Source organism: Parasteatoda tepidariorum, chromosome 3 (genome assembly GCF_982258835.1).
Source record: "Parasteatoda tepidariorum strain Cologne lab strain chromosome 3, Ptep-v5.0, whole genome shotgun sequence".
NCBI classification, from domain to species: domain Eukaryota; kingdom Metazoa; phylum Arthropoda; class Arachnida; order Araneae; family Theridiidae; genus Parasteatoda; species Parasteatoda tepidariorum.
This window is the reverse complement of record NC_141757.1, coordinates 40,919,282-40,933,255: the sequence shown is the minus strand read 5'-3', so window position 1 is coordinate 40,933,255 and position 13,974 is coordinate 40,919,282. Positions and strand designations below refer to the sequence as shown.

At 29.9% G+C, this 13,974-nt stretch overlaps 1 protein-coding gene across 1 annotated transcript in view; it reads right to left on the bottom strand.

The window, feature by feature from the left end:
* The window catches only part of LOC107448012 (atrial natriuretic peptide receptor 1), a 573,894-nt gene extending 560,668 nt beyond the window's left edge, over nt 1-13,226 (bottom strand). The window contains exon 1 of the mRNA XM_087159148.1: nt 11,672-13,226. Within this exon, the coding sequence (XP_087015274.1) occupies nt 11,672-12,398 (727 nt within the window). The 5' untranslated portion in view covers nt 12,399-13,226. The remainder of the gene's footprint in view (nt 1-11,671) is intronic.
* Nucleotides 13,227-13,974: the final 748 nt, after the last annotated feature.

Genomic DNA, 13,974 nt, shown 5'->3' with positions numbered 1-13,974 from the left:
AAGGACTTATGCGAGTGAGTTTAAATTTTCAGGAAATGCAAAGTAGAGCATAATATGCAAATAATTAGAATTTCAGATCCGTAGCGCATGCGTATGCTGAGCAGCGCCCTCTGAACGGCGGATGAATCCGAATAAATAGACGGCTGTAGCGAGGCGTGAATGGTTATCGGTGGTTATCTGCTAGTGGTAAACGTTAGCTCAGGCGCTACTTATGCCTCTTCGACGAAGAGAGCGAGATTTCAACAACTTACGGAGTTTGAAAGGGGGAGAATCATCAGCCTTCGTGAAGCTGGATTGTCTCATCGTGCAGTAGCCGCTCGTGTGCAGCGTAACAGCAACACAGTGATGCGTGTTTGGAAGCAGTGGACGGACGAGTGTCAGACAACTCGGAAATCCGGGAGTGGACCCCGAAATTTCACGTCAGCTCGCGATGGTCCGCATGGCCTCTGACAGGCCGTACAGCTCCCTCTAGACAACTGGCAGCACAGTGGTCAATAGTTACAGGTGTTACATTGTGTGCTTCATTAATTCGTAGACGTCAACTGCAGCGTGGACTGCGCGCAAGGACTCCTTTATACAGGATCACAATCACGCTAAACCGTAAACGCCTGCGGCTACAATGGGCCAATCAGCATAAGGACTGGCGTGTTGATTGGCAGCATGTCGTGTTTTCTGATGAATCCCGCTTTAATTTGTGGTACCATGATGGCCGCATTCGTGTCAGACGCTATGCTTGTGAACGCCACCTTCCGGAGTGCATTATCGAACGCCACAGTGGACGAACACCCTGAGTTATGGTCTGGGGTGCCATAGCATATCATGGACGATCTCAATTGCTACGAATTGTGAGTAATCTGAACAACAACCGGTACATCAGTGAAGTTTTACAGTCCCAAGCTGTTCCCTTCCTTCAAGCCTTGCCAGGCGCTGTATTTCAACAAGACAATGCCCGCCCTCATATTGCTAGGACTGTTCAATCCTTTCTTTCATTGCGGCAGGTACAGTTTCTTCCTTGGCCTGCGTATATCCCAGATACGTCACCGATTGAACATGTGTGTCATTTCGTTAGTCGGTGCATCGCTCGTGATCCTCGTCCTGTTGCTTCTACAGACGAACTTTGGGTACGCATACAAACTATATGGAATGCTCTTTCTCAAACAGACATTCAAAATTTGCTTGACTCCATGCCACGTCGTGTAGCTGCGCTTATTGCGGTGCGTGGTGGCTACACAAAATACTGATTTCGATCTCTTGTTATTGTTTGTTTGCTTTGAAAGTTTAATCATTTATTTGTACCACTACCACTCAACTGTGTAGTAAATTTCATTCAATTATAACGATTCCATCATGGTGTTGCAATTTTCACAAACAGGAGCTTACATGCCTTGAGCGAGATTTGAACCCACAACCATTGCCTTCACAGTCTGGCACGCTAACTGCTCGGCCACCTGAGGCCCTATAACCAGCTTCACGGAATCTAATTCCGATTGATTCCTTTATTTAAATCTGGATTGTTTTCTAGGTATTCCACAATCATTGTTTGCTGGTGAATATTAATTTTTGTACGTGAAGCCATTGGAAAATAATACGTTGTAATTTTACTCTATACTACTCTCTATACTTCAAATGAACATAAGCTCGGTCTAGAACACACAAAGTTATTGAAAATGTATGAATTTTTAAGCTTTCAGTTCTAAGTTAATGCGATTTTAGCTCGCACAGAAGAAGAGAAAACAAACATATCGCTGCCAAATTAATAAATTAGAATTATAGTAATTTTCTAATTGGTCAAAATTAGTCCCTCCATCAAATTTCAATTTCACCGGCTATTTCGATTCCGGATTCCGGTATGCTCATGTTACGGTAAAGTGGATTTTATGAAATTGGCAATCCGGGGAAAGCTATTTTCCGAGCGGAATCGTTTTAGAGCGGAATAAATTTCGGTGAGTTTGTAATAGGTCCCTTGCGGAAAATCAATTCTTATTATCGAAATTTTTTTTACACAATACTTACTTATAACAATAACACTCCCGATAATACATTTTACAAAAATTACTAAAATGTTCTCTAAATAACCAGTCAAACATCCATCAAAAACTAGAATTCATTTTAAGTGGGAACTCATTTGAAAAGAAAACGTAATAGTTCTCAAAAGCAAGAAAAACTGCTAAGAAATTTGACACCGATATTTTTATTTTGACATGTACTTCAAACAATAAAAAACCATGTATCTATAGAAAAAGTTCAAAACCTCCTTCTAACATCAAATATGAATGGTACCCTTCACAAAAGAAATGGTCACTCATTCACTATAAGCTTGAAAGTAGCTTTCAGAAAAGCAAAAGGAGAACATTGTTTCGTGAAGGAAAAAATGAAGGAGTTAGAAAAGAAGATGTTTCAAGCTACAAATAAAACTTCCCTCCACCAAGAATTCTGTAAAATAAGACGCAGAATAGTTTGTTCGACAACTGTTCTTTTCTAATGTTTCTTTTGAAACTATAAATATTTCTAATGTTTTAAAAAAACAGCACTGTTAGGAGGTAAGAATACAATTTCTAACGGAATTGAAAAATCTTTGTAAATTAATGATTGAAAAATTTTTTTGGAAAAACTCCGGAAAACATTATTTTTTTATTTTAAAATTAATGAAAGTATAAAAATGCATTTTGAAAACCAAACACCAAAGATTATTTCTAAATCAATTCCAAAACTGTTTAGAAAAAATTAAAAATTCACAAAACTCAATATTTCATTGCAAAATATGTTTAAGAGTAAAACAAAAAGAATTGAGATGATACTTTGAATTTTCTTAAATTCAAATGTGTTTTGAAATCAAACATATACATTTGATTCGCATCAAAAAAGTCAATTTCTCACCAATATTTAATTTTGTAAGTAATTCACAATTCTACAATATTTTATTTCGTGCATAAATAAATTAAAAAATTTATGTTCGAAATAAATATTTCAGTATATAAATATTACATTTCGTACATAAATTTAACAAAAACAAATTTAACATTTATTTATTGATTTCTTCACACACTTTTCATTTAACGACAGGTATTTTATGATATTATCACGATAACGGAAAAGTTATGACATCACACGTCAAATTTTCAATTTTCTAAGTATTTGTCATCATACAGCTCGTCAAGTACATCCTTTCATACTATTTAAAGATTAATTTGAAAAAAAATAAGCAGAACTATTTTGAAATGTTTTAACTTGAATGTTTAAGATTCGGGCAAAGTAATTAAAACTTAGTTTTCTTAATGATTAATATTTTGTGAAGCTACAAAATCTACTTAATTTTCTTAATCAATTACTGAGAAACTCTAAAAAAGTGTGCTATAGGGTTTAGTTTAAAATATGGTATGCAAATTTTGTGTGTTTCTTGAACTATTTCATTTTAGACAATATTTTATAAAATGTAAGCTTTTTTTCTATAATTTTATGTTTGATTTTTTTGCAAGGAGCATTAAATGCGATCCCTACATTCAAAAACATTTCAACTACTGCAAATATGTTAAACTCTCTTAAGTAACTTATATTCCACAAAAGTGACAGATGGCGAACAGCACATTTTTAAAAATGTAACATGTTCTTCGAGAAAATACTTCAAAGCCGAGTTATAATATCGCTAAAAACTTGTTAACGATAATTTGAGTATTATGTTTTTATTTTAGACTTCAATTTGTTATGTTAAAAAACTATCCTCCTGATCTTAACATCCGGAGTTTCTAAAACAAATTATTTTTACTCATTATCTTTTTTCCGAAATATTTTAAATCTAAACTTTCAGTTTTGAGAATTAGATCCTTAAAACTAGGAACAATGGTTTTTTTATTACTTAGAGTGCCGATATCTATAGACGATGAAGAAGACATTGAAGTATTGATTACTAACATTATCTATTAAAAGCTTCTCAAAGTAGGAAAAAGTTGGCTTTCAACAAAACAAAGCTTAGATAAATTTTCCAAAATTTTATAAAAATTTATGAAAAATTATTATATTAACAATTATAAAATCTTACGAAATATTATGTTACCTTGAAAAATATGTTTTTTACATCATTCTTAGCTCATATGAATTATATTACTTCATGGTTTATAAATTATTAACTACACGTAATGCCAATTCTTCATAATGAACTTTTTTAAACTTCTTTGCTTAGTTCTAGAAATATCCGAGCACGCTTGTTTTTAAGTTTATTTAAATTACATTAAAGAAACTTTATTTTATTTTTATTTCATTTTTTTAATTTCATACGTCTATAGTTCAAACATTATTTTTTGTTTTTATTAGTAAATGTTAATGTGTGTAAATATAAGTTAAGGTTTTATTGGTATTAGTATTTGCGACGATTTGTTATATTTTTATAAATATCAGAAAATTCATGACAATAAGGTAGAATTTTATTTGTATTAGTATCTATGCAATAAGTTTATCTGTATTAACCCTTTAACGGGCCCTTTATTTCTAGTAAAGGTAAATTAAAGTATTTTTGGAATTGAAATTGTTTTAAGGACAGTAATTGATATAAAAAAGAAAAAACTCATTTAGTTTATTAAAATGACATTTTCTTGGTGGTAAATATATTTAACATGACCTATTAGGAACTTACTGACTTTTATTTTTCTTTATTTATAAAATAAATTCCTTAAATGCTGCAAACTTCAAAAGGAATTATGCATTTTATAACTTTTATACGTTTTTTAAAAGTGACAAATGGTTACCAATTTTATTCAAACTCACTTCAAGAAAGCTGAAGTTATTGAAAATCGGAAACCTAAATTGAAAGTGGTAAAACGTGGTGGTAAGTATAATTACCACGGCCTTCAAAAGGGTTAATAGTATTTTATTGTATGTTGTAACAAAAAAGTTAAGATTTTATTTGTAGTTTATTTTTATTAATATTCTTATTAATATTAATGTTTTATTAATATTTATAATTTAGCTTTAATAATTTGTTACATAATTAAAAATTGGTATCTCTGCTAGGTATCATCGTTCAGTATATGAATAGCAAAAAGTACCTTATAAAAAAACTAGAAAATATTCTTAGATACTTTATTGTATTGATTATCTTATAAATGCTCAATAAACATATTAGAAAGATATAGATTCAATTTATTTAAATTTATGTACAAATATTTCAATCAATTTTCACATTTTGGAACTTTTTTAATAATTTTGATTTTTTTTTTCATTGTTTATCCAAATATATTTAAAACCATTCATTCTTTATTTGCTAAAAAATATTCATTGCAATTCATAAAAAGTGTGTACATAAATAAAAACGAAAATACAAAAGAAACTTTTCAACACCAAATGCAATTTCATCAACGCATTCACTACTTGGGGAAAAAAATTTTAAACTCAGCAAAACAATAGATTTTGAATGACTTTACTTGGAAGTCTTTCTGTATTTCTCTACCAATAGAAACGAAAAAAAATTGTTTTTAACAAAAGAGACTCAAGAAGAGCATGAGAAAAAAATAGGAATAATTTAATTATGAAACAAATGCATTTAAGTTCGAATTGTTAATAAAAAAGTAAGCATTCAGGACTGACTTAACATTATTATATAATTTATCAGGCGTAAGCTATAGTTGTAAAATACAAGCTTTGTGAGCAACAAAGAGCTTAGTAATTTTTTCCGAAACGCTTTACTAAAAATTTTGATGAAATGAACAACAAAAATTTGTTTTATAATATGTGATAAAATTTGCTAAATGAGGTAAAATTTGGTAATTTTATCAGGATAGCTAAAAGCATGGCGTGAAAACTGTTTTTACGGTAAGATTTACTTTTCACTTTTGAATTTTTACTAAATATGTGGTAATAAGAACTAAAATTTTAAAAACCAGAATCACTGGTAAACCGTTATCATATAAATGGAAGAATTACCAAATGAATGATATAAAATATCGTGTATTTTATTTATTAATGCCAAAATGCATTTTTTACGAGTAATGTCATTATAATACAGTACCATAATTTTACCAGCATTTTTTACGAGAAATGTCATTATAATACAGTACCATGATTTTACCAGGATATTTTTCTCCATGCTCCATGCTCTGAAAACTAATGTACACAACTCGTTCGTATTCACATTTTTTATAATATTTAAGATAACTATAAAAAGCGAGAGATGTTTTGAAAATATTACGAAAGGAAAATGTAGACAAGAAATTTAGATTAGTAATGAGAAAACTATAAAATTTTTTAATGAAAACTTTCAAGGTAAACGTTTTCAAAGTAAACGTCTTCTAGATAAACTTTGACTGAAATATTGTAAAAAAAAATTTCTTTGCTTTTTCAAAAATAATTTTATTGCGGAAGATTAACCAAATGATTGTTTTTAATAGTTCTTAATTCCAGAATAATATTGTTTGTTTTTTTTTACTAGAAATGTCGTTATCATACAGTGCGGTAATTTTACCTGAATTTTTCTTTCTTCGTGCTCTAAAAACTAATAAATATATGAGCATTTCGTTCTCATACGTATTTTTGTTATAATATTTAAGACAGAGCCGTAGTTTCTCAGCGGATAAAGCGTTCTCCCTCAGATGAGGTGAACCGGGTCCGAATCCCAGCGATGGCTGGTTGATACGAAATCCGCACTCTTCTCATACCGACCACTGTGCTGACGTAAAATATCCTCAATGGTAGACGGATCACGGGTTGGAGTCCTCTTGCCGTCACGCTAACCGCGGGAGATTTTTGTGGTTTTCCTCCCCATGTAACGAAAATTCGGGTTAATTTTATCAAAAAGTCATCCTCGAAGACAAATTTCTTCCAATACTTGATGCAGGAGTTCCCTTGCCTTCTGGATTGGGTTCAAAATTGTAAAGCGAATTTGAAAATTAGTAGTCGTAAACCCGAAAACTGGGTTGGCTATTGAACGATGGTTATAAAATTATAAAGATAACTATAAAAAAGGAGAGAGGAGGTGTCTTTAAAATATTGGGGGACATGTCGAATTGAGATTTACATGGATAATGAGAGAACTTTAAAATATTTTAATGAAGCATAAAGTTAACTTTGATGTAGTATTTTAATGTTTTCTTTTTAAAAATAGAGATTAAAATTAACAATTCCGCTACAAAATTATCATTCCGCTACAAAATGAATAAATCAATTACAATATGATGTATGCTAAATTTTTTGTACTCCAAAATGTAGCATTATATTAATTACAGTACTCCAAAATAAAATGTATACAAGCTATTCATTTGCTATTTTAACGTACTTGAAGTTTAATTAACATAAATACAAATCAAAAATAAATTTAATTATTTTTTTCAATTTTATCTAAATTAATTTCATATTAAAATAAGAAAATTGCTATCTATACTAAGAAAGGAAATAGCATATTAACTAAATAAAAGATAGAAAATCTCAAAAATAAGAAGAAAAAAAATATTAATGCAATGAAGAGCACACATACAAATAGCGGACACATTGCATTCATTATTTAGTTTACAGTTTGTTGCAATTTATATTTGCATGCATGAAACTTCTCTAAAGCATAAGACAAACAAAAATTAACATGGTTGCTTTCATGTTATTTTTTTTGTCTTTATCATTTGCTTATTCGTCTTAAGTTACCCCTAAATATGGAGTAACTGAAGCAAGCAAAAAAAATACAATATTTGGCTCGTGTTAGTGATGGAGTAACAAAAGACTAATTTAAATTTACGTATGAAGCAGAAAACATTTATTAATAAAAATAAAAACGCGGAAAGCACTTTTTTTAAACTTTTTATCGTGTTTTAAATATTTAAATCACATTAGGAAGTTCAGGTTGTTTAATTTAATGATTGAAAATCAGTTAACAAAATCAAATAGAAAAAGTATAATGTCCTCTATTTATTGTTACAAACCGTACAATAGCGACAATGCCTGCATAATTCACATCCCTAGTTTTGCAAGCACAAGTTTGTTGACCTTCAACTTCCTGCACTCATAAAGGAATTTACTAATATAGAAAATCCAAACTATTAATATAAACAATAAAGTAGACAAACTATTAAAGGACTGTTTAAGATTACACTTAAAATTATTTATCGAGAGTTGAACATAACATTAAGAGATTTGCAATTAAAGTTGTGAAAAGTGTAGATTATGTATTTATCTCAATTGTAACTAAAACAACACAAATAAATCAACAATCAAAATAGTTTTGCTAAACTCAGGATTCGAATTAAGTGAAGTTACCACAAATAGCTTAATTGTCCCGGGATGACGATAAACATATTTAATTTTAACAAGTTAAAGCAAATCAATAAAAAAAAATTTGTCTCGATAAGTTTTCCAATAACAACATAAAAGATAAGTTAGCTTTATAAATTATCGCAAAAGAATTATAATAAAAGAATTATAATAAAGCAATTATAATAAGAAAATTATAATAAGAGAATTATAATAAAAGTATTATAAAAAATTACAATTAGAGAATAATCAAAGAATATAATAAAAGAATTATAGCAAAAGAATTATAACAAAAGAATTATAATAAAAGAATATGATAAAGAATTATAATAAAAGAATTATAAGAAAAGAATTATAATAAAAGAATTATAATAAAAGTATTATGATAAAAGAATTACAATAAAAGAATAATCAAAGAATATAATAAAAGAATTATAACAGAAGAATTTAAATAAAAGAATTATAACAAAAGAATTATAATAAAAGAATTATAATAAAGGAATATAGTTAGGAAATTATAATAAAAGAATATAGTAAAAGAATTATAATAACATCAAGAAAAGATAAATTACAGTGTTAAGAATGAAAGGGAGACGCTAATGAAAAAGTAAAAAAAAGAAACTTCAATGTATTTACTTTCACGGTCAGTAGACAAAAACCTACTGGCCAACAAATAATGACAGATGTCAAGGTCAAAGTTACAGGATTTCTTTAGGGAAGAAAAAGATAACATAAAATAATTCCCATTAAAGAAAGAGGAAACTAAGCCGCAAAATACACGTCACACAATTTTACTTCCCGTTCATGGATAAAACTTCTATTGTTGCCACCAGTATGATAGGAAAAAAACTGCTATAACTGACCGAACATAATAAAGGAAGAAAGTTAAATTCACTAAAAATGAAAAGAGTTTAAAAGAAAAAGTCCTAATTTAATTTCCTTGCTTTTAAAATTAATACATATATAAAAGAAAAGTAGCTTTGACCGTTCGTCATTCATATAAGAAGCTTTTCTTTTTCTAGTTCAATGACATTCAAAATTAAAAATATATTTATGCATATGCTTTACTTATTCCTATTCACATCATAATTATGTATCACGCTGTGTAACAACAATAACAATGAACGAGGAATTTTTTTTTTACTATCAGAAGTTAGAAAGCACAATAAGTTCGCTTATGAAATGATAATTTAAATTCTAAATAGTAATTTATGCTCGAAATCATAGAAAAATGTTTTCATCGTCAAATACTATTTTCGATAAATTTTTCAAAGCATTATATTAATATTTTCAAAACTTAAATTATTTTATGATTACCCAGAAACAGTAATCAAATTTAAGTAGAGAATCATCGTAGTTTTCCCCTTTTATTAGGTATTCCCGATTAACCACTCTTTATATTTATACATTTTAAGTCCTTGAAAAAATGAAGCCAAAAAAACACACATTAAGGGTCTAAAATTTAAATGCAGGAAAAAACTCTAACAAATCACTATTGAGGAAGACGAGAATGAAAATATCAACTATTTGACTGCAGGAGGTTTCATAGAAAAGTTCAAAGACAATTATTCGAACCCTAAATTGCATCAGAAAATCAAACTAATTTGGATGATTTTCATATCGCCTTCCTCGCTAATGATCCATCAGATTTCTAAAGGATTGTTTGTTTGTTTTTTCTGCTTAGATATATTGATTTGCATCTCCCAATGTGTATACTTTGTTATTTAATTTTCGAAAAGGATTCTAAAAATATATAGAAAGGTGGTGACTATAAAACTCCTTACATAACAAAAAATGAAGAGAATAATGACGGATAATTTTATCAAAACCTCAAGATAAAGATGCTTTAACATGCAGCTACGTGAATCACAACGCAATACGATTTTAACACTAGAAAAACTTAACGCTGCTGTACCAAGAAAATCTAAAGCGACCAGTGTTGCCCTTCCCAGAGTATTTGCGTCAAGATAAACTAAATTTTAAAAATCTTAAAATGAAATAATAATTAATTTAATAAAAAATATATTAGAGACTTGATCATAAATTATATGCTGTTTTTTTTTTCAATTTGGTCAAGGAAAATATTTAATTAAACGGAGCTCTAACTTTTCTAGTTAAATTAATATATTAGTTTCTAAGACAAATGAGTCTCCTTTCCTTTGTAAATAGTAATTTTGTGTTGAAATACTCTTGTTTTTTAATGAAACTGGAGTTCCTTTTATCTACCAAAAGGTACCTTTTGCTCAAATCGACCTGTGGTTAAGGGGTACCTACAGAAATACATAAAGGAGTACTTTAGCCCCTCGTGTCATTCTAGGTATAAGGTTCTATCTATTCGCTCCTATAAGGCTAGCACATGAATGATTAAATAAACACTAAAATTTTATCAAATTATGAAAAGTCAGAAATGCTCAAAACTTTCAGTAACTTTTTTTTTGGGGGGGGGGGGAATTTCGAACAAAAAGCCGATTCGCAACTGCCCGTTGTGGATCAGAGGGATCTGTGGGAACTATATATCGACTATGTCAACCTTCATCTATCAAAAGGTACCTCAAGGTGGAATCAAGTTAACATGTCTTATATACTAGTGAATTGGTATTTAATATTTATAGTGGTAGTTACGCCACAATACTCCCCTTCCAGAATTTTATCTATGATAAAATTCGATGAACGAATACCACTAGTTGATTCATGCTGTTTATATGTCAATTTTGCTCATTATATTTTTTCTTCTTCTTTTTGTTTATAGCATTTCGCTCATTTTTTTTTCTTCATTTTTTTTTTATTTATAGCATTTTGCTCCTTTTTTTTTTGTTCATAGCATTTCGCTCATTTTTTTTCTATATTGTTTATTACCAGGAGACTTTATTTACATCACCGGATCTTTTTTCTTCTTTGATACTGTTTATTGGGGAATTATTTGTCGACCGGGTCACCAATATTGGAATTGTCTATCGACTATGTTAACCTTCATCTATCAAAAGGTACCTCAAGATGGAATCAAGTAAACATGTTTTATATACTAGTGATTTGGTGTTTAATATTTACAGTGGTAGATGCTCCTTAGGTCCTGGAGGTTAAGGTTTCACATTTTCATGACCAACGGCAAGATTGCGGCATTATAGTCAGAGCTGCTCACAGGCCACCTTTACTTCCCAGACAAGCTGCTACCCAGTGACCTGAAGCTGGGTTGTCGTCAAGCCGCCACTGAGGATCAAACCCAGTTTTTGAATTACGAAACAACAAAAATCGAGAAAGGTCAAACGAACCTCCTCCGTTTTTCTAGTGTTAAGAATTAAAACTAAATCTAAAAATTATTTACGGTGCCATGTTATTATTTGCTTATTTCATTCGAAAATTTCAACGATTTAAAAAAAATATATTTGCGTTACTATGCCATTGTTCGTTTATTTTATTCCAGAATTTAATTTTTCAAAAATTTACTTACTCGCATATTCTGTGCCAACTTCTCTTTTAACTATATCCAATAAATGCTCTTTCTTCATGTCTGGCATAAGTTTATGTTGTTTTATAGTGCAATTTTTCTCTAAAAACAAAGTATCATAAACAGCCTGTATTGCCAAGTAGCAATAATGATCTTTTATCACTTCGGGCCTTCCATCTATTTGATACAAAAACGCCATTTTTCGCCACTTAAATTTCTCAAAAAATTTTTGAATTGCATGAGACATTCCATAAAAAGACCAGCCTGTCCGTACTAACATATGATACTCTGATTCATTGTTTCTTCGATCTTCTATGCCGAAATCATACGCTAAAGCACCAGCTGTTATCATTGGTATGTGTATGAACTTCAACAATCTTGCTACTGGAGCTGCAACGTAATCACATGAAGGTCCCAAGAATAAATTCAGTGGATATTCAATAAAGGCTCTCATTGCTTCCCATGTACCTTTAGCCGGATCGCAAGCGGTGTCTCTTTCCATTAAAACAAGCTCTAAACCTGGCAATACGCCTTTTTCTCGGATTCGGTCAATTGCCCACTTAATTGCTGGAGCCACTTTGTAGTAAGATGCCAAGTATAAGTTGTCTTTGGGTAGAAGAAGGACAACAATGATCTTTGTTGGATCAGCATAGTTTTGACTGCAAGAATTGCGGCGTAAACCATCACTTATTCCCAAGAAAAGCAGCACTATTAAAAATTTAACTAACATTCTTCATTAAAGTTCATCTTCAGATTATTATAAAAGTACTCATATAAGAAACTTTAAATATTAACAGGAGTATTGAATTTAAAAAGCAAATCTGCAAGTCTCTCTTCTTAAGCAATTGCCTGCTTTTATTTACTAATATTTAACTACAATAATATTTTCTGCTCTATTTTTCAGTAATATTCAAAAATAATATCTCAAACATCAAACAATTTATTTGAATATTTTTCAAATGGTAGAATTAAAATGCTCTTTTTGTAGCAAGAATTATAGATACATTAATTATCATTGATCATTTTCAAAAAGAATGATAAAAACCAGAATACTGTTTTAAAATAATTAATATATTGATAAACGTAAATTTATGTATTTGTTTAAACAGCTATTTTAAGGAATTACCAGAGCATTTAAACTTCTAAACATAAACACAGATTAAAAATGTTCTTCTTTTCTGTAAAATTTAAGAATGCAGCAATTAGCATCAATAACTGTAATGATTGGTTAAAATAAAAAGCAGAACACAAATGATATCAAAATTAACTTTTGAATTAAGTGTGATCATTGTTTTCTCCACATGATAAATTTTGAGCAATAAACCGCAAACATAATAAATAATATCATAACCCTTTGAGCATCACTAGTATCTCTGAAGTGTTTTTGAAACTAAAGGTTAGGAAATACTTTATGAAATTCGGTAAATAGTCCCATTCAACTAGGCAAAATTTTTGAAAAACATTACCTATCCATCTTACGAATCTAAAAGCTTTTCCGACTGAAATACGAAGGATTGCTTTGAAATTCAGAACTGTCAAATCCTAAATTTTGGAATGTAAGAAAGAAAACGTTATTTCCGTTTCCTCGGCTGCCTTGACGTCCTCCTTCCGCTCTTCTTATGAATACTTCCTTTTTTAGAAAATAGAATAAAATACAAAGACAGAAGTAATTTGCATCGGAATAAAAAGAATACAAAGATTATTTATAGCATTCCTCCTTCATTTACGAAAAGTAACGTTCAAAATGCTTTTTTTCTGCATATTTTGTGAAAAAATATATTATTTGTGAGGTTAAATTTAACTTTATTTAATGAGAGAGAATTGATTTTTTTAACAGACAAGTTATCGTAAATGGCCGAAATTCGTTTTTACACGTAGATACTAAATAAGTACGCAACGTCTTGAAGCATTCATAATATCGAGTTCTCACTAGTCCCTTTGCGTTCTTACTACTGAGGTTAAGAAAGATCATAAGGTAAATCCAGCAATTTACTGCAGTTTCAGTTAAAGCTCGTATTTATTACACGAATAACAGTAGAGAGCCAAACTGCATAACCAAGTCTAAAAATGAGCCAATAAATGACGTATTAATACATCAAAAAATCAGTGAATTACGTAACAATAGATCAACGGATCAATGAATTAGTGTATCGGAAAATGAATGAATTGATGAACCCAAAAAATTTATAATTGAGTATTTCTATGAATGAGCGGATCAGCAAATCTGCGGATCAATTGACCAATAAATAAACGTAAAAGCAAATTATCACAATAATGAACCTACTAATCAGTGAATCAATAAAGGA